The sequence below is a fragment of the Grampus griseus genome (genome assembly GCF_964374135.1).
Source record: "Grampus griseus genome assembly, chromosome: 18".
Lineage (NCBI taxonomy): Eukaryota > Metazoa > Chordata > Mammalia > Artiodactyla > Delphinidae > Grampus > Grampus griseus.
In genome coordinates this window covers 79,588,890-79,613,163 of record NC_139012.1, presented here as the reverse complement: position 1 = coordinate 79,613,163, position 24,274 = coordinate 79,588,890, and the positions used below count along the sequence as shown (strand labels likewise).

General features: G+C 35.3%; 1 protein-coding gene across 9 annotated transcripts in view; it reads right to left on the bottom strand.

Moving 5' to 3' along the window:
- PSPC1 (paraspeckle component 1) overlaps window positions 1–24,274 on the bottom strand; it is a 93,099-nt gene that overhangs the window by 37,169 nt on the left and 31,656 nt on the right. For 6 of the 9 annotated variants that reach the window (XR_014298113.1, XR_014298114.1, XR_014298115.1 and 3 more), the window contains exon 6: window positions 23,781–23,886. Coding sequence is in view for 3 of the 9 variants with exons in the window: in XM_082676033.1 (XP_082532159.1) it covers window positions 23,781–23,886 (106 nt within the window). In the remaining 6 variants the exon portion in view is untranslated. Of the gene's footprint in view, window positions 1–409; window positions 580–3,983; window positions 4,102–23,780; window positions 23,887–24,274 lie in introns of those variants that run through there. The other 3 variants (XM_082676032.1, XR_014298118.1, XM_082676034.1) reach the window with 3 other exon arrangements.

The following is a 24,274-nucleotide window of genomic DNA, read 5'->3' as shown; positions in this document are numbered from 1 at the left end:
ACAGAAAACTGTGTTTTCACACATATTGAGGTTTTGTACCCCACCAAAGGTAAGGAGTTCACACAGGAATAAGAACACGATCACAAAATACTTGACCATTACACTGAATGCTGGTAAAAGGTGTATACAAATTAAATTAAAATCACTGTAAAATCACTAGAATTAACATACATACCTGCTATATACTTAAGTACAAAAGCATGCCATGGATCATAATCCTAACTCTTGGGAAACTAAAAAACTGCCTCTCATAATCACCATCTAACTTCACAAAATTACCTTTTCTTCACTGGATACTGATCTTTACTGACAAAACAAATGATGCCAAATTATGTTAAGTGTGAAGTTACCTTTGGGGCAGAAGTATATATTATTGAATATAATCACAATAATGTTTATGATACATTACCACTGCTCCATTATCTGGCATCATTGGAGTTCCCATATTTGCAGCTCCTTCTGGCCCCATGGCAGGACCAGGACCCATTGGTGGGCCAGGTATAGTTCCTCTGTTGTTCATATTCATACCCATCATTGGAGGAGGACCTTGGTTACCAGCAGGTGCTGGGCTAAACGCATCTACGTAAAACAATCTATACTTAGAGCTGTCCTATCTTAGTTGATAAACATTTAAAATTTAACAATACTTAGGCAATCTATATAACAAGACTATTATCAAAATTATTTTACTTCCTTGAGAATGGGAAACTCAATTATCTACTCTGATAGAGCATTATATTTGCTAAACAAATGTACATAAAACAAATGAGAAAACTGTCAATTATTTTTAGCACATTTGAGACTATAAAAGCTTGAAAGTTTTCTTTAAAAAATCAGTATTATTTGCTGTAGTCTGCTTTTTAACCAAATACTCCCTTACGAGTGGTGACAACTTTCTACCAGTTTAAATTAATGGCAAAGGATTAGCACTTAGGAAACCACTTAATTTTCTTACAGTCATGACTAAAAATACTAGCATGTAAAATTATATTAAATTATGAAGGGAGAAACCATGTCCTCATACATACATACACAGACACACACACACAAAGTTCACTGTAAATAAATTCTTGGCTTTTATATAATTACTGAACATCTCCCAAAATTATAGGAGGTACTCTTTTTTAACTTTATATAGAACTATGCAATAGAAACAAACAAAAAAATTGAAATGATTCATCATGACAAAACTTATTTCTAAAAGCAACTGCAACCAAATACAGATAAAATATTAATACAGCTGTTTGAATTTTTTCAACATGCTGAAATTCTGGAGATGAGAACAATTGGATACTTCAAATTTTTTCATCAAAAGACATCCATCCACCTGCTTCATGTTAACTGCAATAATGTTTAAGCTGTAACACATTTATAATGGCCTCAAATACAACATTTTTGGGTATCCTCTTTGAACTTAAAAATTTTTTAAACTACTCATACTTGTTTATCATTAAAAATTCATGACAAAGACTGATTCTGAGTTTTCTTCTAGTATTTCATTATCTAGTTAATTTCATGACATTCAGAACTCAATTTCGCAACAACACATCATAATAGGAGTGGCAGTTTTCATTCAAACTCACAACTCTACACAGCACCCAATGCAGCTCAACCGGCACAGGACTGGGTCCAGGGAGCTGAGAGGAAGAAATCTGACTCCCTGCCAGCCCCTAGCAACAGACCCCTGCTCCTTCTGAGCCCAATCCCCAGGACCCCAGCCACTTCCTAGGGAAGGAAGTAGTTCCTTAATGCCCCAAAGTTCTTGTTAGTTAATCTACACTTTAACTACACAAGAATACTTCTACTCCCTTAAGATAGCTATAAAGAAAAATTTTTACTAGTCTTCCACAACATCTCCCATAAGTGAAATGAGGAAGGGTAGAGACAGTATCCAGGAGGAATGTTACCTCAACTTTCCCCAAAAAGAACAGATCAAGGATTAGTGGTTTTTCTTCTCTTTTAATAGAACATAATTATCACACCTAACTTATGAGATACGAATATAACTATACAAGTATGGGTATAATAAAATAAATGAAAAATATTTAAAACTATCATTAGTTGAGGTAGACTTAGTAAGTATGTCTTCTACCAGATGGCTGTAATTAGACTAAATTTAAAGATCTAAGGAATGTTAGAATTATCTGGTCCCCTGAAAAGCAGTTATATAAACTATGTTCCACTTCATACACACTGGTAACAGACCAGAAAATCTGTCATGTTTAATCCATGCAACTTGACAGGATATGACAATCTACCAACTTAACAGTGACATTCAACTGCAAGATAAGGACTTGTAGCTCCATGGATCCATAACTATCATGAGGATAAAATCTCACTTCGAATAAAATGTAAAGAGGAGAAAATTAAATGGCGTGGATGTTAGGGGAGCTAATTAAATGCTCAAATGTAAATATGGTTCTCTGGTGAATAAAATGACATTAAAATTTTTAATTCTCTTAAATTCCTCACTAAATAAGGAATCTAAAAGTACATTCTCCCATTTCTTCTAATAAAGTTGCTAATCAAGTAAGAAAGTCAGAATGTTTTCATGGTCTCTGAAACATCACAAGTGTTTCAAGTTTGGTTCTGATGTTAATGACACACTTAAAATCCTTAAATCCAACTGGATTATATTATACACCAGCCCACAACTTACTTTGAAAAAGACATTAATACTGAACTACCTGTACATTACTAGACCCTCAACTGTGCTTTCTAATTTAGAACTTCTCAAGTACTCTTGGTGCACTAACTTTTTTCATGTATCCATTGTACTAACTTCACAATTAAGCTCTTTTGGTTAAGGGTTATGTCTCGTGCTTCCTTTGCATATCAGAGATGCTCAATAACTACTTTTTGGTAGATAAGAAAAGTGACGAAGTAAACAGCAATTGTGTTAAATGATTTAGATTATCTAACTGGCAATGGCAAGGGAACTGGCATGGGGGAGGGGTGCTTGGTCATGGAAAATGCTCGATCCACATATTAGAGGCTTTAAGATGTCTTACTCTACATACTACATGTACATTCCAAGTACAATCTGGATTTCCTCAGTGGGAGTGCATGTGATGCACACTGGAATGTTAAGGTAATGTCATCTTTACAACAATATGTACATTTGACTTCATATAAAGATTCTAACCTCAGCTTCTGTGGGACAATGTGAAATTAATATATAAAATTTTATTATTTACCTAATTTTCAAACGTATGACAGTTCAAACTTAATAAGACATATGAAAACATCCCATACTTATTTTTCCCTTAGCCTATTTACTTGACATTGCTGCCCTAACAACCTGGTTATACAAGCAATCAATATTAAAGATGCTAATATAGGCACTTTCTTAAAAACTTCACATCAACTCTAAACATACACATTAGTCTAAATATGCAAGACACATCTCATTTACTTGACAAGTCATAGATGTCTCCGAACAGTGCAGTTCTGTGCACAATACTGTGGGTTAGGGCAAAATAAGTTAAACATTCAGTAAAAGGAATAAAAATAGCCTCAAAGCTACACAAAAAATTATCTTAAAATAGAAATAAAATACTCTCAAAAAGTTTATATACACTACAACTCAGAAACTATCAAAATTCCAAGATAAAAAAGCCAATTTCAAGGCAAGAAATCTGATTTTTTAAAATGCAACAACATAGCTTTATTACACCATGTGATGACTCAACAAGTTTCAGGTCATTTCAAAACCTGTTTACAGGTTTCTTTTTGTTATATCTATTAAAACATAATACCTCTTTTAGCCTAAGAATAAACAAAATAAAAATGTTCTTCCTAGGCATGTATTTTTAATATACTGGTACTTTTTTTCTCATTAAATAAATGTAGGAAATTTCACCACTTACAAACGCTGGTTGCAAATTTTTGTTTGTTACTGATATGTAGATAACACAAATAGCATGTACACGTCCCTGAAAAATGACAAGTAAGTGACAGAAGGGTTTGCTTCAAATCCCTACCTCCCATGTTTATTGCTCCACGGGGACCCATATCACCCATTCTCATTTCCTGTTCTCTCTGTAAGTAAACATAGTTGTCACAGTCAACCTATCGATCTTAGGACTTTACATTTCCCATCTAAAATCAAAAAGAAAAGAATAAATTGCGACATCATGTTCCATTAAAATATTTTTAAATTTCCAACATCATTTACTTAATAAGAACACTGAAAAGAAACTTCAGTCTCCCAGGCTTAATTAATATACTGCAAGAGCTTAGAGCACCCAATTTATATTGCTATATTATCAATGAGTCATACAAAAAACCTACTACAGGATATTTGTAATGTTATTATCCCTAGAGATCATACACACATGCCTAGATTCTAAGAGAAGAAAAATCTAACAATAATGACCACCAGGACCAACTATTTTTCCCTCCCAGGTCTCTAAAGTCTTAAAACAGAAATGACCGTTACCACTTTCGTATTCAAATGTATTCAAACACACAACACAAGCAGCTGTGGGGTACTAAACCAAAAATAATGTTATAGACAATTTTCATTTTTGAAATATTATAATTCACCTTTGCATTTTTATTCAAGTACTCAAGTATTATTTCACCCAGGACCTACAGATATACCATGAAAGCCTCCACTACACACAAACAATTACTGAAAGCTCAACATAATTTTGCTTCCTTTATTTGAACAAGAATTTTTCTTGGAAACCAAAATAAAAGTGTTATTACACAGTTGGAAAGTTCTGAAACAAAATGCTCTTGAGGTTACCTGTGACATAAAAAGCCATACAAATGTACAAAACGTTTTAAGTTTCAGTATAGAAACTACTTCCTAGAAACCCATTTACCAACAATAGTTATATAGAATTAACTTCAATGAAATCTCTAGGTGAAATTACCCAACATATCATAATTGAAATTTACACTACTATTTAATGATCTTGTGCAATACCAGACAAGTGTGTTAAATGTAGCAATCATAAAAAACATTGAGGCAAAAGTAGCAATGTCTAAATCTAAAGAAAGCATCATTTTTCTACTTTTAAAAGCAGTCTTATTAATAAAATGGGTTGGTTTTAAAATATAGTGAAAAACACCTATAAAGCTAGAAATAAAAGCCTATGATAGATAAATGCCACTAAGCAGCAAATCAACTGTCCATCTAACCTAACAGAGATGCCTCAAAAGTTAACCTTTAATGAAGCTATGATATGAGAAAAATACCACTCACATAATAGCTTCACGAAGAAACATTTCTCATTGCCTAGAAAACGTAAATACCAAAGCTTTCCCAAAGCTAACTTTTAACTTTCCAAAAAATAAATTTCTTTCATCATAAAACATTTGACGATTAATGGATACTATTACTGACCAGCAAAAAAGCTATTTTATAAAACTGACTACTGATGAACTCATATAATTTTGCAATTATAGGGAAAATACTATTCTCTAATCACACTTAGCACTATTCTCAATAAATTAAACCAAGTTGTCATTTCCTCATCAGCAAAGCCTACTGACAAAGTGTGGACTGTTTGCGCATACCCAAAATCTTCCAGGTACTATTTATAAGAGATACTCTTCAAGAAGAGCTGCTTGCACTCCAGCACCAGAGAGTAAAATACATGGATTTTATGGCCCCAACATTTTTAGGGACAAAGGTGTAACATATTTTTTGACTTGTCTTAACTATGAAAGACTAGAAAGGCAATATCTAATCACTAACAGAGAGTAATTATTAGTCTCACTCTTTGAGACTTCAATTTTCAAATCCCCCTTAAATACCCCAACACCCTAGCTTCCTAGTCATATTTTAAGGTTATTCTTTCTATAAACCCGCTACTACATACATCTAGTAAAATGCAAGAGGCAGAAGTAATATTTAAGGGTAGTGTTATCAACAGAAATTAAGACAGTACTTCTCATTATAACTTGATATATCAAATATCAATAAGGAGAATCACTTGAGTAAGCGCACTTTAACTATGTACCCACCCCAATAGCAATACATAAACAAGGCCCTCACTTCTCCTAAGAATTCTTCTAATATATTTTAAATTAGAACTGATACATGTGTGATATTTTTATAATACAAATTTTAATGATGCTTTACTTTACCAAAAATTATTGTGCTTTAACAGGCAACAACTTATATGTAAAAATCTCAAAAGACTGCAGTGCAATATAAAATGATAAAAGCTATGACGAACACTCCATTTTAATTAATTCAATAAATCCTCATAGCAACCCTATGAAGGTCTACTGTTATCCTATTTTAGAGATCATAAAACTGAGTCATAGACCTGCTCAATAACTTACTCAGGGTCATACATGTAGCAAGTGGTTGAGCTGACCTATAAACTTCTGCCAAAATAGAGTTCACAGAATTTTCTTCTTCACAGGGCACCTTCATTCTTCAAGAATTCCAAGACTAACAAAAGGCAAGATTTCTAATGTATTCTTACCATGTTTATAAGAGACTGTGCCTTTTGATTAAAAGAATTCTGCACTGTAAAGCAATTATACTCCAATAAAGATGTTAAAAAACAAAAACAAACAACCAAAAAAACCCATGTCTACTAGTTAGACACATTTTGCTTCTCTTGTTCAAGTTCATTTCCCAGGAAGCTGAAACCTCTCTCACATTTCACTGCCTTTAAATTGAATAATAAAATGTTAATTTGTATTTTATGGAAAAACAAAGAAAAAGAATTCTGCATATGTATTCTTGAAAGCTGGTCAGTGAAATATGCCTAAATTTACCCAAAAAGAAAGTAAAGTACAACTGATTCCAAAGCCGCATATCAAAGCAGCATTCCATCAACAAAAAGGTTGTTCTCAAGGTGTGGTTCCTGGATTGAAGAGAGTCCCCAAGACACATCCAAGACGTGCACAAACTCAAAACTACTTTATTAGAACACAGTTCTAACACTGGTCTAATTGGGCTTTTCACTGAGACACTCGCAGGGATGGTGCAAGAGCAATGATGGGCAAAAATCCTGGTGTTTCAGCACAAACCAAGGCACTGGCGTTCAATTTTTACCAGTAATCATTGTACTCTAGACATTACAATACAACTACATTTAAATGATTTCAATTATGGCTGTCCCAGCCGAGCATCCAGAAAAGACTGAAGATTAGATTGTAAGAAAATAAAACAGGACTTCCCTGCTGGCGCAGTGGTTAAGAATCCCCCTGCCCATGCAGGGGACACGGGTTCGAGTCCTGGTCCGGGAAGATCCCACATGCCGCGGAACAACTAAGCCAGTGCACCACAACTACTGAGCCTGCGCTCAAGAGCCCACGAGCTGCAACTACTGAGTCCACGTGCTGCAACTACTGAAGCCCATGCGCCTAGAGCCCACAACAAGAGAAGCCACCGCAATGAGAAGCCCGTGCACCCCAACAAAGAGTAGCCCCTGCTCGCCGCAACTAGAGAAAGCCCATGTGCAGCAACGAAGACCCAACACAGCCAAAAAATAATTTTTTAAACAAATAAATAAATAATTTTAAAAAAGAAAACAGAAGCCATGTTTCAAAGAGCTGGATTTTTTTTTTTTTTTCTTTCTGGCTGAGCCACAGCATGCAGGATCTTAGTTTTCTGACCAGGGATCGAACCCAGGTGCCCCTGCAGTACAAGCGCACGGTCTTAACCCCTAGACCACCAGGGAAGTCCTCAAAGAACAGCAGTACAGGTAGTTCATCAGTTTCTAAGACATGGGTCTGAAACAGCTACCAGTTTGGTTCTGAAAAGATCTCTGACTCATGTTCAGTTACTTCATCGAGTAGGTCAGGACCCTGTCATGAGACAGGTGGAAAGAATAACCCTGTCACAATATTTTCTCTGGCAGCAAATGAGATGTGGCCGATCGGGGAAAATGAAGCACACCAAATGGGTGAGGTCAGTCAAAAACACGGCACAGACTTTCAGTATTCTGACCAGGCCTCAGAGATGTGGCATATCAGTATGTGAAAAAGGGGTCTCGAATTTATGTGGACGGGAAGGTAGACTATGGTGAATATATGGATAAAAATAATGTGAGATGACAAGCAACAACAATTACAGCTGATAACGTATTTCCGAGTGACCAGACAAAGAGAAGGCATAGAATGGACAATTCTTCTTTGGCCATTGTTTGGTACAGTCTCATTTCCAAATCATGATTGTCTTTATAGTTTATAAGGACAAGAATTAAAACACTCTTTTATATTAAAAAAAAAATAATTTCAACTATGAATACCTGGATGAAGCAGTAAAAATGATTAATTTTATTAAATCTCTAACTTTAGGTACATGTCTTATTATTATTCTATGCAACAAAACATATACATTAAGCATTTCTGCTGCATTCTGAAATATGGTGGTTATTTCAAAAAAAAACCATTCTTATGATTGGGCTGAAAGCTGAATAAGACACATTTTCTTGGAGCAAGATTTTTACTTGAGACAGCATTTGACAGACAAACCGAATAGTGACCTGTGTACCTGGCAGTGATTTCTGATGAGTGGCTGATATTAAGAAATGTGATTTGTTTCTAACTTTGTATAACAAAATACATTAACATTTTTATGATTTGTGTAACTCAACTGGTCAATATTTTTCAGCTCAGTACATGACATTACAAACTCATGCATAGGGAGAAGATCCACTCAAAGGTAGACCAATGGATTCTAATGCAAAAGAGTACTTTTAAGAAAATACTGCTTGTCAAGTTTCACTGCAGCATCAAACAACAATATTCACAATTAGCTGAAAAGGTTAAAATATATATACCTCTCTCCACTTACTTATCCATGTGAAACCAGATTCTCTTCGTATTTTTTAACCAAAAGAGCATTTTGCAATAGGTGGAATAATGCAAAAGCAAATATGGGAAGCCAGTCATTTTCTTATAAAGCCAAACACTGTAAAACAGTAAAATAACACTCTTCCCACTACACAAAGTTGAGCATTAAAGAAATTTCAAAAAAAATGTAAAAATAAGGCCACTCTTCCCACTAGAACATATATTCTTTTAAATTTATCTTTTAATTTCTTACATGGTGAACAATGATATAACCTAAACATAAAGCTCTTTGGGGTCTTCAATAATTTTTAAGAGCTTTAAAAAAGGATTTGAAACCAAAAAGTTTGATAACCACTGTTTTTAAATTCCAGTCAATATTTACTCGTGAAAATGTAAAGTGGCAGAAATTTTGCACTAATGTAAATTAACTAAACCAGTATACCCCAATGTGCAGAACCTGACATTATTTTATGTATAATATTGATTTTTTTTCCTTTAATACTTACTACTCAGGATATCAATCTGTGATTTTTGAAGCTATTTTATGGTTTTTCTAGGTAATCTAATTTAAACAAATATTGACTCTATGTAATTATCAACTGGAATAACATTCTGCAGTCAATGACAAAATGTGCTCACCTCACACACTGATCAGTCTAAGTCCTAACAGCCACCATCATTCTTCTTTAATTCATAAAGTCCTCTCTCATGTATGTCTCTAAAGAAACTTCTAAGGATTTTCTAAGGATCACAATGTGCCACTTAGGTTCCATGTCTTAATAAAGAAAATGCTAAAAATCCTGATATAAAAATGCTGAAATAAAACTTTTAAATCTAAAAGAAATATAATTCTAGAGAAACATGTAAGTTTTGGCAAGTAACAATATTCAACCTTTTTATCATTAAATATTCCTAGAAATTTTCCTAAAAATAAATTACTCTTAGCACTTGGAAATATAGCTTTTCCTTCACTAGAGAAGTTTACATACAAGAATAATAAGACTGTTAGATAGCTAGTCAAACATTCATTGGAGAAAACAAACAAACTGTCAGCATCTGGAAATACTAGGTAACAAACATATTTACAAGAATGGAACAAAAATCAATTATGTGAAATATTTTTTAAAAATAGGTATAAACAGGGCTTCCCTGGTGGCGCAGTGGTTGAGAGCCCGCCTGCCGATGGAGGGGACACGGGTTCGTGCCCCGGGTCCGGGAAGATCCCACATGCTGCGGAGCGGCTGGGCCCGTGAGCCATGGCTGCTGAGCCTGCGTGTCTGGAGCCTGTGCTCCCCAACGGGAGAGGCCACAACAGTGAGAGGCCCGTGTACGGCCAAAAAAAAAAAAAAAAAAGGTATAAAGAAAACTAAAATCACAAAAAAGTAGGCCACTTTGCCAAGAAATTATCCACTCATTTAAAAAGTGTTAAGTTATGGAAAGGTGTGCATCAAGAAATTAATCTTCTAATAAACTAAAAAGGGAAACAAGAAATGTTCCTATTAATAGAGCTCAAATAATAGCATGCAAACTTTCCAACATAACCAACAGAGAAAGCGTGGAAGACTTAACATTTTTAATTCAAGTAATAAAAAACAACACTTTCCAAGACATTATATCACTCACTGTTATATTGGGGGGGGGATATTTTAAGTAACATAAGACAATCTTTAAAATATAAAATTTATAGTGGGTTTTTCCCTTCAATTTGCATTCTAAAATGCCTGCCCCCATGAGTATTGAGGAAACGTTCCTCAGGTTTATGATTGCTTAAGTGAAACTTTACATCACATTTCATCAGGGAACTGCTAATTAAGACAAAACAGTTACCACAACACATCTATTAAAATGTCCAAAATCCTAAATGGTGACAATAGGAAATGCTGGTGAGGATGTGAAGAAACAGGAATTCTCATACACTGCTGGTGGGAATGCAGAATGGTATGCCTGCTTTGGAAGACAATTTAACAGTTTCTTACAAAACTAAACATACTCTTACCCTATGATCCAGCAATCACGCCTCTCGTTATTTACCCAAAGGCACTGAAACTTATGTCCACACAAAAACCTACACACGGATATTTGTAACAACTCTATTCATAACTGACAACCAAGATGTCCTTCATTTGGTGAATGGATAAACAAACTGTGGCACATCCAGATAATGGATTATTCAATGTTAAAAAGAAATGAGCTATCAAGCCATGAAAAAACATAGAGGAGGGACCTTACTTAAATGCATATTACTAAAAAGCCAATATGAAAAGACTTCATATTGTATGATTCCAACTATACGACATTGTGAAAAAGGCAAAAATATGGAGACAGGAAAAGAATCAGTGGTTGCCAAGAATTATGGGGAGGGAGGAATAACAGGTGGAGCACAGAGAATTTTTAGGGCAGTGAAACTACTCTGTGTGAGACTGAATGGTGGGTACGTGTCATTTTCCATTTGTCAAAACCCAGAGAGTGTGCAACACCGAATGTAAACTATGAACTTTCGGTGATGCGGATGTGTAAGACACAAGTGCACCCTGTATGCTGTGGGAATCTGAGGTTGGTAGGAGTCTGATGTGAAGGCATTTGTACGTACGTGGGGTGAATGGGGTGCGTGGGAAATGTCCCTTCTGCTAAATTTTGCTGTGAACCTAAAACTACTCTAAAAAATTTACTTTTTAAAAACTTTAAAAATGTTTCTTTTTGAATAAATTATATCTTAATTTATGTCACAAGTTTTAGTCATGAAATAATAAACATTTCTTACTTGTTAAATATTGAATCAGAAATAGAAGGAACCACAAATACAAGTAGGGGGCTTTATCCTTAGTTTACTGTACTGATTAAGCTAAACACATGCGCCTCTTAAACTACATTCACTCAACAGTGTATTTTTATTTATTTTTTTTTGCGGTACACGGGCCTCTCACTGTTGTGGCCTCTCCCGTTGCAGAGCGCAGGCTCCGGACGCGCAGGCTCAGCGGCCATGGCTCACGGGCCCAGCTGCTCCGCGGCATGTGGGATCTTCCCGGACCGGGGCACGAACCCGCGTCCCCTGCATCGGCAGGCGGACTCTCAACCACTGCGCCACCAGGGAAGCCCCCAACAGTGTATTTTTAAAGCCTGGTTCAGGTAACTTTGTAAACAGATTGTTCTGAGGTCACTGTCAAATTCAACTGACCATGTAGCAAAATTAATTGCCACTTTTTAAAACATAGGATGGCTTTCTAATTGAAGATGAATTAAATATAACTACACATAATCTAGCATGCATCAAGAGACAGAAGGGAATAAATATTTTAAACAAATCAATTTTTAAAACAAATTTATATTGAGCTTAGAATTTTATTTCTAATCTATATACCTGAGGGACATTTTCAAGTTTATCCTTTTCAATTGTCATGGCAAACTCCCTCTGAAAAGCTGCTTTTAAAAACTGAAATTAATTAGGAATATATATAATTATTTTTCAAATTTAGTTATTTTATCCCAAACTCTTAAAGAAATCAGCAATCTGAATACCGACTACAACACAGACTACTTTCAATTACATCTTACCAAGGCACATATAATACTGGTGACTGGTTTGCATTTCTTTACCTGTAACCTCTTACCCAGTACATTTCCATATCAAAATCAAAACAACTATCATGACTGGCCAGATCAAGGGATGAAAGATTAAAGAGCAAATATAAGCTGCATAAGAAGCAATTCCAAATCGGTCCCACCAACAGAAGAAAGCAAACAAAGCACATGTGTTCCAATGTATGAAGGATTAAGAACGTATTTAAAAGAGGAGAGTGTCTTTTTCTATTCATGATACTAGACATAAAACAAGTTATCTTAGCAGTCTACCAGAAGCTTTGAAATCCTGACAAATTATATATTGTTTCTAAGTAGATAACTCAAAGCAACAGATTCAAAATATAGTAATATTTAAAATATTTAAATAACTAAATACAATTCAAAAAGTTATTTAAAATTTACAATTATAAGCTAAACTACTATACAAGCATTTCTATTGTTTAAAAGCAGGATTTAGAAAAAGCAATAATACGTCAAATTAAGACGTTATATATATTATGAGAATTGTGGCAAATTTATAACCAGAAAAGACAGGATTTGAAACGTGGTACACAGTGTAGTGGAGGATATCATAAGACAAAGAGGCAAACTCACCCATTTTACTCTAAATTACTTGAAATTTCAAACAGAAGTAAATGCATTTCATCAGCAGAGCACGCTTACAAACCCAAGTTTTTTGCTCCCTGCCACTAGCAGTTAGTTAATAATTACACATGGATATCGATATTCACATTTATCTAGTTCGCTTTGGTAGAAAAATTCTGACATTTCAGGTGATACTACAGAGCTTCATGCCCTCAACATGAAGTACAAAAGATACGGGATACTGATTGGCCTAAAAAAAATTTATTTTTACATAATCCCCGTGTAGGAGAACTCCTGTAGGGGGCTCTAAATATTACAACAAGAAATCACAAAGCAGAACCAACAAGTTTTTATGTCTTCCTAGAACCTTCTGTTATTACTTCAAGCTATTTAATTACTGAACAAAATTCCTATTGTTTGCATTGCATGTAGTGGACATTTCAAAAACATGTTCACTTTAGTTCACTTGTATTCGCCAATCTTGACTCTCCTCTTCTCCAACCCCTCTAAAAACGTAAACGTTACCTACAAGATCTGACCATTCTGAACCAAGTAAGATTAGAACTTACCATTTCAAATGAAAAGACAGAGGTATACCTGCAACACAGTGGAATAATAAACCAATCACATCAGTTTTTAAAATGCACCCAAAGAGCCCCAGAAGAGTGCAGAGACTACACATTCACTCTCCAGCATACAATTTTCTCTAAACTCTCAGAACTTTTTAGCTGCGTCTCTTAACCTACCCCACATAGGTCCCCGGTCCCTAAAATACTCTAAAATCCTCAAAGATGTGACTCTGCGCTTGATTCCCCTCTGTATCCTCTATGAAGCTCAGGACTGTTTTGAACACAGGAAAAACAGGGAACAAATTTTTCCTACTAAAGGGAACCTCCAGTCTTTGTGTAAGACTAACTATCTTGAAGGGATAGTCAAGTGGAATCTGAATACTAAAAAGTTACGTGTGCTGAAAACCAAGCACAAAAAATGGTTATTTTACTGTTTAAAATTTACTCTTGGGCTTCCCTGGTGGTGCAGTGGTTAAGAATCCGCCTGCCAATGCAGGGGTCCCAGGTTCGAGACCTGGTTCGGGAAGATCCCACATGCCGCAGAGCAACGAAGCCCACGGGCCACAACTACTGAGCCTGTGCTCTAGAGCCTGTGAGCCACAACTACTGAAGCCCGCATGCCTAGAGCCCGTACTCCGCAACAAGAGAAGCCACCGCAATGAGAAGCCCACGTACCGCAACGAAGAGTAGCCCCCACTCGCCACAACTAGAGAAAGTCCGCATGCAGCAACGAAGACCCAATGCAGCCAAAAATAAATAAATAAATAAATTTAAATTTTACTCTTTACTAATGTGACTCCATTATGAACTCTACAGAAATACATCAATAGGTGTGTTTCAATGCCACCTATGTTTCAAAACCACTGATGCTGAACATCTGAAATGTTAGTATTAAATAAAAATACTGAGGTTTGGTGGCTCATAAAGAACCCTCAAAACTATGATTGAGCTGCACGCTGTCATCTGAAAAAGAAGACATCAAGCAACTATTTAACTCTCCCAATTTACATCTCAGTAACTACAATATAACAAATACAAGATTCCTGACCTCAAAAAGCTCAAGAAGGCTCAAATACTGGACAACTGTGAGAAAATATTTAGATGGCAATGTAAGTACTAAAAAAGAATCATATTAAAAATGATATAGGATCACAGCTGGGGTGAGTAGTCAGGGAAAGTTATGTATGTGCTGAGTATACACACTCCCCAGGAGGGAAAAAGGGATATGGGAATTTTTGTGGAATATGAGCCCCTCTGTGACTCTAATAGGAGCTAAGGCTGATGAAGACACTAGAGTCATCTAATATGACATAGAAATAATTAAGTCCAACAAAGTGTCCTCTGATGAAGTGGTTAAAGAATATAAAGGACATGGTAACCATTTCAATCTGGATTCATTCAAAAGACTCCTAACCGTGAATGATAAAACAGAGGGGGAATATGCTACTTATAATCGTAACATATGATTAGGGTGACCACACACACATCCTGGTTTGCCTGAGACAGCTTATTTTATGCCTGCTGTTAAAAAAAAAAAAAGTAATTTTACATAGTACTCATATTCACTTGTCCGAGTTTGGATGAAAATTTTATGCTACCAGAAAACTACTAGAGCTAATCAATGAATCTGGTAAAGTAGCAGGATACAAAATTAATGCACAGAAATCTCTTGCATTCCTATACACTAATGATGAAAAATCTGAAAGAGAAATTAAGGAAACACTCCCATTTACCACTGCAACAAACAGAATAAAATACCTAGGAATAGAGCTACCTAAGGAGACAAAAGACCTGTATGCAGAAAACTATAAGACACTGATGAAAGAAATTAAAGATGACATAAACAAATGGAGAAATATACCATGTTCTTGGATTGGAAGAATCAACACTGTGAAAATGACTATATTACCCAAAGCAACCTATGGATTCAATGCAATCCTTATCAAACTACCAATGGCATTTTCCACAGAACTAGAAAAAAATTTCACAATTTGTATGGAAACACAAAAGACCCCAAAGAGCCAAAACAATCTTGTGAAAGAAAAATGGAGCTGGAGGAATGAGGCTCCCAAACTTCAGGCTATACAAGGCTACAGTAATCAAGACAGTATGGTAGTGGCACAAAAACAGAAATATAGATCAATGGAACAGGACAGAAAGACCAGAGAGAAACCCAAGCACATATGGTCACCTTATCTTTGATAAAGGAGGCAACGATACACGCTGGAGAAAAGACAGCCTCTTCAGTAAGTGGTGCTGGGAAAACTGGACAGCTACATGTAAAAGAATGAAACTTAGAACACTCCCTAACACCGTACACAGAAATAAACTCAAAATGCACTAAAGACCTAAATGTAAGGCCAGACACCATAAAACTCTTAGAGGAAAACATAGGCAGAACACTCTATGACATAAATCACAGCAAGATCTTTTTTGACCCACCTCCTAGAGAAATGGAAATAAAAACAAAAATAAACAAATGGGACCTAATGAAACTTAAAAGCTTTGCATAGCAAAGGAAACCATAAACAACACAAAAAGACAACCCTCAGAATGGGAGAAAATATTTGCAAACGAAGCAACTGACAAAGGATTAAACTTCAAAATATACAAGCAGCTCATGCAGCTCAATATCAAAAAAACAAACAACCCAATCCAAAAATGGGCAAAAGACCTAAATAGACATCCCTCCAAAGAAGATACACAGATTGCCAACAAACACATGAAAGGATGCTCAACATCACTAATCATTAGAGAAATACAAATCAAAATTACAATGAGTTATCATCTCACACGAGTCAGAATGGCCATCAACAAAAAATCTACAGACAATAAATGCTGGAGAGGGTGTGGAGAAAAGGGAACCCTCTTGCTCTGTTGGTGGGAATGTAAATTGATACAGCCACTATGGAGAACAGTATGGAGGTTCCTTAAAAAACTAAAAATAGAACTACCATACGACCCAGCCATCCCACTACTGGGCATATACCCCGAGAAAAACCATAATTCAAAAAGAGTCATGTACCACAATGTTCATTGCAGCTCTATTTACAATAGCCAGGACATGGAAGCAACCTAAGTGTCCATCGACAGATGAATCGGTAAAGAAGATGTGGCACATATATACAATGGAATATTACTCAGCCATAAAAAGAAACGAAATTGAGTTATTTGTAGTGAGGTGGATGGACCTAGAGTCTGTCATACAGAGTGAAGTAAGTCAGAAAGAGAAAAATAAATACCATATGCTGACACATATATATGGAATCTAAAAAAGAAAAAAGAAAATGGTTCTGAAGAGCCTACAGGCAGGACAGGAATAAAGATGCAGATGTAGAGAATGGACTTGAGGACACAGGGAGGGGGAAGGGTAAGCCAGGACAAAGTGAGAGATTGGCATGGACATATATGCACTACCAAATGTGAAACAGCTAGTGGGAAACAGCCGCATAGCACAGGGAGATCAGCTTGGTGCTCTGTGACCACCTAGAGGGCTGGGATAGGGAGGGTGGAGGGAGACGCAAGAGGGAGGAGATATGGGGATATATGTATATGTATAGCTGATTCACTTTGTTATAAAGCAGAAACTAACACACCATTGCAAAGCAATTATACTCCAATAAAGATGTTAAAAAAGAAAATTTTAAAGTTTTCCTTACAAATAATTAGATATTATTAAAATTATTAAATAATCCTTTTGAGAAGTGATCAAAGATTTCAACAACTGGTTAAAATTGGTATTATATCTTCAACACAAATGCCCCAAATCATCACAATCCTAAGGATCACTTCCTAGAGTATATGTTAACATTATAAACATGTATCTTTGTTTTCATTTGATGATAAAAGTCTAAGTTCCAATTATGTACCATCCTTAAATATTCAGAAAAGTTCTTCGCTCATTGTAGGAAACCAAATTATTTTAGTAAATAAATAAAACATATTAATAACAAAAAATTGGGCACAACTACAACATTCTATGCGAGGCCACTGCAGTATAACTGTTATTATCCATTCTGATTTTTACCATCATGTCCAAACCATCAGAAGCAGGCTGCCATTATACCAGTGATAGGTAATAACCTTCCCACACCTAAATCTGACTCCAAACACTACAGCAAATAATTCTTCAGTTATTTCCATAGGATGATGAAGAGGCTATAAAAACCCCCTGTGAAATATGTCCTTTGTTCAAATGTGTCAGATATTTAGCCTTCCAAAATAACGCAATCTTCTACTTCAATACAACCAAATTACTTGTTAAAGCTAAATAATTTACTGAAAAAGAGAAGTGATGGCCATGTTAAAACCACAAAATGGCAGCTTCTCTCAAAAATTCACAAACTATTTCAGAAAACGTATTTGTACCTCCTCATTAGTAAGTGACACCTGGGATCGGTTGGCTCTGCCAGCACCTATTAATGAAAGTTCATTACTGGCTACAGTTTCTGCCCTGAGTTTTGTACAGCGAACATGGGGGGAAGGGTTAGGTTATAATTAAATCAAGGAATGATGATAAGAGAAACAATACCCACTCAAGAAGCAGGAAGGGACTGGCATAAAATTAAACAACAGGCCCAATGTGGCAGCTCTTCCCATAACTTCTGCTGATTTATAACCATGACTACTAATGAACCTTCTGAATACTAATTTGGACTCTTCAGAACCAAGAACCAAGGTTCTAGGATATGAGGCACTCTGCTCAATAAACCTTCTAAAAACACTGAAAAACAACACATAAGTTAATACAATTACATTTTAAGTCACAAACTCTTTATGAGTTTGGTTAACATGAGCCGCTTTTTATAGATTTCCCCCCCAGCTCTCAGACTGGCCTGAGATCAGAAGTCGGCAAACTTTTTGGGGAAAGGGCCAGATAGTATTCCAGGCTCTGCTGGCCATACAGTCTTGACACAGCCTCAGAGTTATGTCACCACTAGTCAACGCTGCCATTTTGGGGCAAAGCAGCCATAAACAAAACATAAATACAGCTGTGTTCCAAAAAAACTGTTCAGAAAAAAATAGGCAGTGTTCAGATTTGGCCTGGCTTACCCTAGGCTGTAGACCTCCAGTCCAGATGAAATATTTTAAAAACTAAAAATTAATGTATCATTTGAGGTAATACTCCCTTCCATATATAGGATGAAAGCCCAACTAAAAGTTGCCACACCAAAATCCCACAGAGCGCGATTCACAGAGAATGTTGTGCCATTTATACTGTTAACTGTATGAATTGTGTCTGCCTTGTCCAATGACCCTGAGCTCTCCCTTAAAACTCCCCAGGTCCCATAAAAAATTCAACTGCTACTACTATTCTCGTCTCAACATATGTCTCACTGCAACATATGGCCAGTGGTTTTCGATCTTTGCCAAGGAAAATAAGCAAGCTGAAGGGCTTTTTAAAATGCAGATCCCATGGCTCCAACCCAGACCCACTGGATTAGATCTCAGGCATTTTTCTTTTTTACGTTCCACAGATGTGCTGCAAAGATTGAAAACTACAGTATTTAGTCGAAACTGTCAATGGACAACCCATCAGAATCTACTGGGATCACAAATGAATCAATTAAGTAGGACGGAGACCTGAGAACCCACATTTTTTGAAAGCTCCCTGAGTGCTTATGATGCACAACTTGAAACACTACCGTGGAAGAGGTGTTACCCTCTTAGCCAGGCTACATCTGCTGTGGCCTCTCTGCTCAACAATTCCAGAAGCTACAAAGGAATACCTCTAAGGATTTGACATGGGTCAAATTACTGCCTTGGTATATAAAACACATTCGGGTCTTTATGCACGTGTTCATTTCTCGAGGGCCAGTCTCACCTACTCAAACAGGAATAAAAGTTATTCCATATCAATTCATGTATATATCTTAAAACAGATATGAAGGGCTATTCTCTTCTTCACTAAAAACCAAACATTAATATTTACCATGCCAGATAAAGAAACTTCTTAAGTTTTAAAACAAAGTAGCATCCAATCTAAGCACTGCCCCAATTTTCCTAATCAAAGTATTTTTATAACTACATGATGCAACTACTAAAGCCAGAATGACATTTAGACATTTTATGACTTACTCATTTTTCCAAGAAAACAAAGTTTACTCCAGGAAACTGTGTTTTAAAAATATTCTAATTAAAATCTCCCCTGTACTCCAAACCAAACTGCATCCACAAATGAAGACTAGCACACAGCAGTACTTAAATGTTTAAACTACTGAATCTACAGTAAGTGAAACAACCTAATAGTAAAAAGTCACAAGACAACCATAAACAGTCTCACAAATTCTTACTGTAACAGAATAACCTCTGTGATGTGTTCAAAAGCTGTAAAACTGCGATAAGTAGAAAATTTCAACCTAGTAAATACTATCTAGAAAATGGTTCAAATACACTATGGTAAAGATAAACCTAAATGCAATTAAGGCACAGAATAAAAATATATACATTGTTATGGGAGTCAAAAATGTGTTATGCTACAGGAGTGAAAACTAACATGTTTAATCTATAATTACCAGATCTATTACCAAAGAGCATGACTTCCTCTTAGGAGGAATAAGGTATGAAATTAAAATGACAGCTTCTAACTGATGAAGAGCTGGCATATCCTTGAAACTCTTAAAAATATACACACATGGGGCTTCCCGGGTGGCGCAGTGGTTGAGAGTCCGCCTGCCGATGCAGGGGACACGGGTTTGTGCCCCGGTCCGGGAAGATCCCACATGCCGCGGAGCGGCTGGGCCCGTGAGCCATGGCCGCTGAGCCTGCGCTCCGCAACGGGAGAGGCCACAGCAGTGAGAGGCCCGCGTACCGCAAAAAATATAGATAGATAGATAGATATTCACATGTATGTCATAATATTATGATAAATTTGAAAGCTAACCAAAAAAAAAAAAAAAACAACAACAACAACAACCCAAAAACCATGACCAGACATGACGCATCTTTTCTTTTGGTAAGGGCAGGAGCCGCGCTATGCAGCATGTGGGATCTTAGTCACCCGACCACGGTTCAAACCCGTGCCCCTTGCATTGGGAGTGAGGAGTCTTAACCACTGGACCACCAGGGAAGTCCAGATGTGTCTTTTGTTACATTAAAAAATATATATATTATTCAAGACAAAGTATTTATTTTATACTTAAAAGCCCATACTATTAGTTGTGCTGGAATATTCCTAAAAGGAATATTAGAAAGAAATGTGAGGTGGCATCTTAAAACGAACCAAGTAAACCTGCATGACTTTTATTACCCAGGCAAGCTGAACACTTACCATTTGATTCCTCCCTTTATACTGAACAGTGAGAAAAGAGAAGCACATAAGAGGGCCTAATTTCAAAGCTTTTAAAAACAAAAACAAACATTAAAATTGTTTAACAATTTTTGCCAAAGACAGGTTTCAAAGTAAAAATGAAGAATAACTAATGCAACAATGGCCTCAATGTTTCTTCTATTAACACAGACCAGTCAAGACTAGTATAGAGCTTTTGTTAATATTTCTTTAGTGCTTGATTAGTTTATATTAATAAGCATTATGGAGCTAGGAACCAAATAAAACTGATACCAAAATGACGAAAAACTTGTGTCTATTCATAATTTCTAATCTCAAAAATATCTAAAAATAGAACAAAGACTATATTTTCCCCTAGATATTTAATTCCATTACTACATACTATGATTCCTTTCCAGAAAATTAAGAACATAGTAACTTTGTGGCCTAACATGAGTATTAATTTTTAAAAAAAGTCACCAACTCTCCAGCCCAAGATTCAGCAAACTTTTTCTATAAAGGGCCAAGGAGTATTTTAGGTTTTGTGGGTCAAAAATACTCTGTTTAGTAGTCTTTTTTTTTTCTTCTTGTCCATCAACCCTTTAAAAATGTAAACACCATCCTCGGCTCTGTGGTATGGTGGTATGAAAATGGGTGGAGGTTCCAGGCTACAGTTTGCAGACCTCTGCTCCAGCCAAATTAATCTTATGATGCTTCAAATATGCAACACATACTTTAAGTAACTACTTAAAAATATCTTAATATTAAAATATTTGATCATCTAAGTTTTCTAAGAGCATACTTATGAAACAATAAATGATCTATTTTTGAAATGCCAATAAATCTGTCATATTTTTAAATATCTAATTTGTTTATTCTCAAAGTTCCTTGGCTATCTATAAAATTTTACCCACCACTAAAATGATTCTGAAACATTCGAATGTTTTTAAGAATTTGCAGTATTTCAATTTTAAACTGTAGCAACATTTCTAAATAGTTTTTCAATAGAAAAGTAAAGTCGAAACTATCTGTTGTCCTTTATTAATTATACCTATATTAAATACCACTGAACATATTAAAAAACACTGGTGTAAGTTTTTGTAAAACTGAAACTTCAAAGAATGAAGAGAGTCTGCAATCAAGCTTATGATGTAGCCAACTTAAGTCTAACAGAGTATTTTGTTGAATCATTTCCTTCTGGTCCCTAAATGACTGACATCACTCCACACAGTTACACATTTGCTCCAAGAACAGGAAGTGTATGCCAGAGAAATATTAAGAAAGCTAATTCCACCAACTTTACTATAAGCAGGCAGTTTAAGAAACGATACGTTGAGGTACATGAAAGAACTGGGAAGAATTTCCTAATCCTCAATGGAATGAAATAAAATTTCCCTAAGAAATATATCACATGTGGTTTACATCTTGACTGTATTTTAAAATAAAAACGCTAGTTTTCAAAATATATGCGCCTGAAAATTTTTTTTAATTCCATTCTTTTATAACATCATAAAATATCCTCACATTGATAAATCCAACAGATTTATGTTCAAATGTAACTATGAAAAAGAAGACCACCATTTAAATATGTCACTATGCAAGTGCTATGCATCCAAGAGGAAAAGAGAATTGCAATAATGCTAGAAATTATTCAAAAAGAAAATTCAAAATGTACTCAACTAATTTTCTAATGGGATTTATAAATCTATTAATTTAAACTTTTAGTGTGACTTATAAATAATAAGAAAATTTCTAACTGAATTTAAATGCCATATAATTTTCATTCAAAGGATATTTACTTGATGGAAGGTAAGATAAAAAGTTCTTGTTGATATTCTACTCAGGATTTATTTTGCTGTCTGTATTCATTTTAATTTAAGTATTTTTTTAATTTTCCAGGGACAAAAGAACAGGGACAGAGACAGTCAGAAAAGACACCAATGACTGGAATTAATACATTTAGCCTCAGAAACTTACTTACTAAAGAATCATGGCTTTTGAACAGCTAGAGGAAAAAAATACTGGTAAGTATTTTTTAGAGTGAGTTGTTAAGCTGGCATTCATCTAAGGTGAACAATGAGACTCTGTTAACTATTATTAAGACCCTGTGGGTTATAACCTACTTGAAGTATCCTTTTTTGCCCTACCATTTTGCCCCCCCAAATCAAAACCCTGAGTCAGATAATGTCTTTGGAACTAACTCCAGTTTACAAGAAATTCGGGCATAAACAAACTTGCTGAACATCACTGCAAGGATACAGTCAACAAAATCCAGGACTTGAGATACTCTATACAAGGAGCTGTTTCTTTAAAAAAAAAATAAGGAAAAAAAGAGGGAGAGAAAACCTATAGACTAAAATGACTGGATTTACCAACCGATCTGAAGAAACCAACTACTTTAAAAAAAAAAAAAAAGTAAGACGGGCGAACTGGAGCTTTTACTAGTTAATATTAAATAACTGGCAATTTTTAAGATATGATAAAGACATTTTTTGAGAGTCCTTATCTTTTAGAGATACATACTGAAATACAAATGAAATCATATGAAGTCAGGGATTTCATATAAAAAAATTAGGGAAAGTGGGTATACTTAAAGATGAAAAAGATCTGCTAAGTATTGATAACTGTTATGGTTGAGTGATGAGCACATACTACTTCTACTTTTCTATATGTCTACCAAACTAAAGAATTTTTAATATCAACGGTGAAAATCAGTCAAGTGGAGATGATGAATTTATCAAGATTCCTAGTTTAGTAGGAATTAAAAAAAGATAAAGTAAAATGGAGAAAAATTTAATATTCATTTCATAAAGCATGATTATCTTCAGAAACTAATTTTAATTTATTACCTGTAAGAGGTTAAGAAATTCGTTAGTTTAACATAAATATGACAAATTCAGAAAGATTAGAAAATATATTACTATATAAAGCAGAATCTAAAGAATTCTAAATATATATCATCCACCTGACAATGTAAAATCATTTTAGTTAACCAGTATTTTACTTACATTTTCCATATAGTTTGGCTTAAAGCCCTCCTGCTGTCTCCTCAGCTCCTCCTGTTCTCTGTGTCGGATCATTTCCTCTTCACGACGACGGTGCTCTTCTTCATGCCTGAGAGATTTTTAAATAAAAACTCAGGGTGGTTGACATATAAGCCATAATACGGTATTTTATTTCAGGTAAAACAAAATCATTTATGTATATCATTTATTTATACATTATGCCTAATCTGTGATAACGAGTGGCTTACCAGATTTACCTTCCTTTTATTTTGCTCTAAACCATTAATAAATCAAACAAACCAATAAAATAATTTATCTAGGGTAAATCAAAAAAGTAAAGTAAGAGCATATAACTAGGATAATTATATGCTTACAGTCAAAAAATCCAGAAACCAAAAGCTCAAACCAGTACTCTATTACTGTACAAAGAGAAAGCCTGGGATTCACAATCACTGGCACAGCAGAGTTAGTTCTTAGAGACACTCAGAACCTATTCC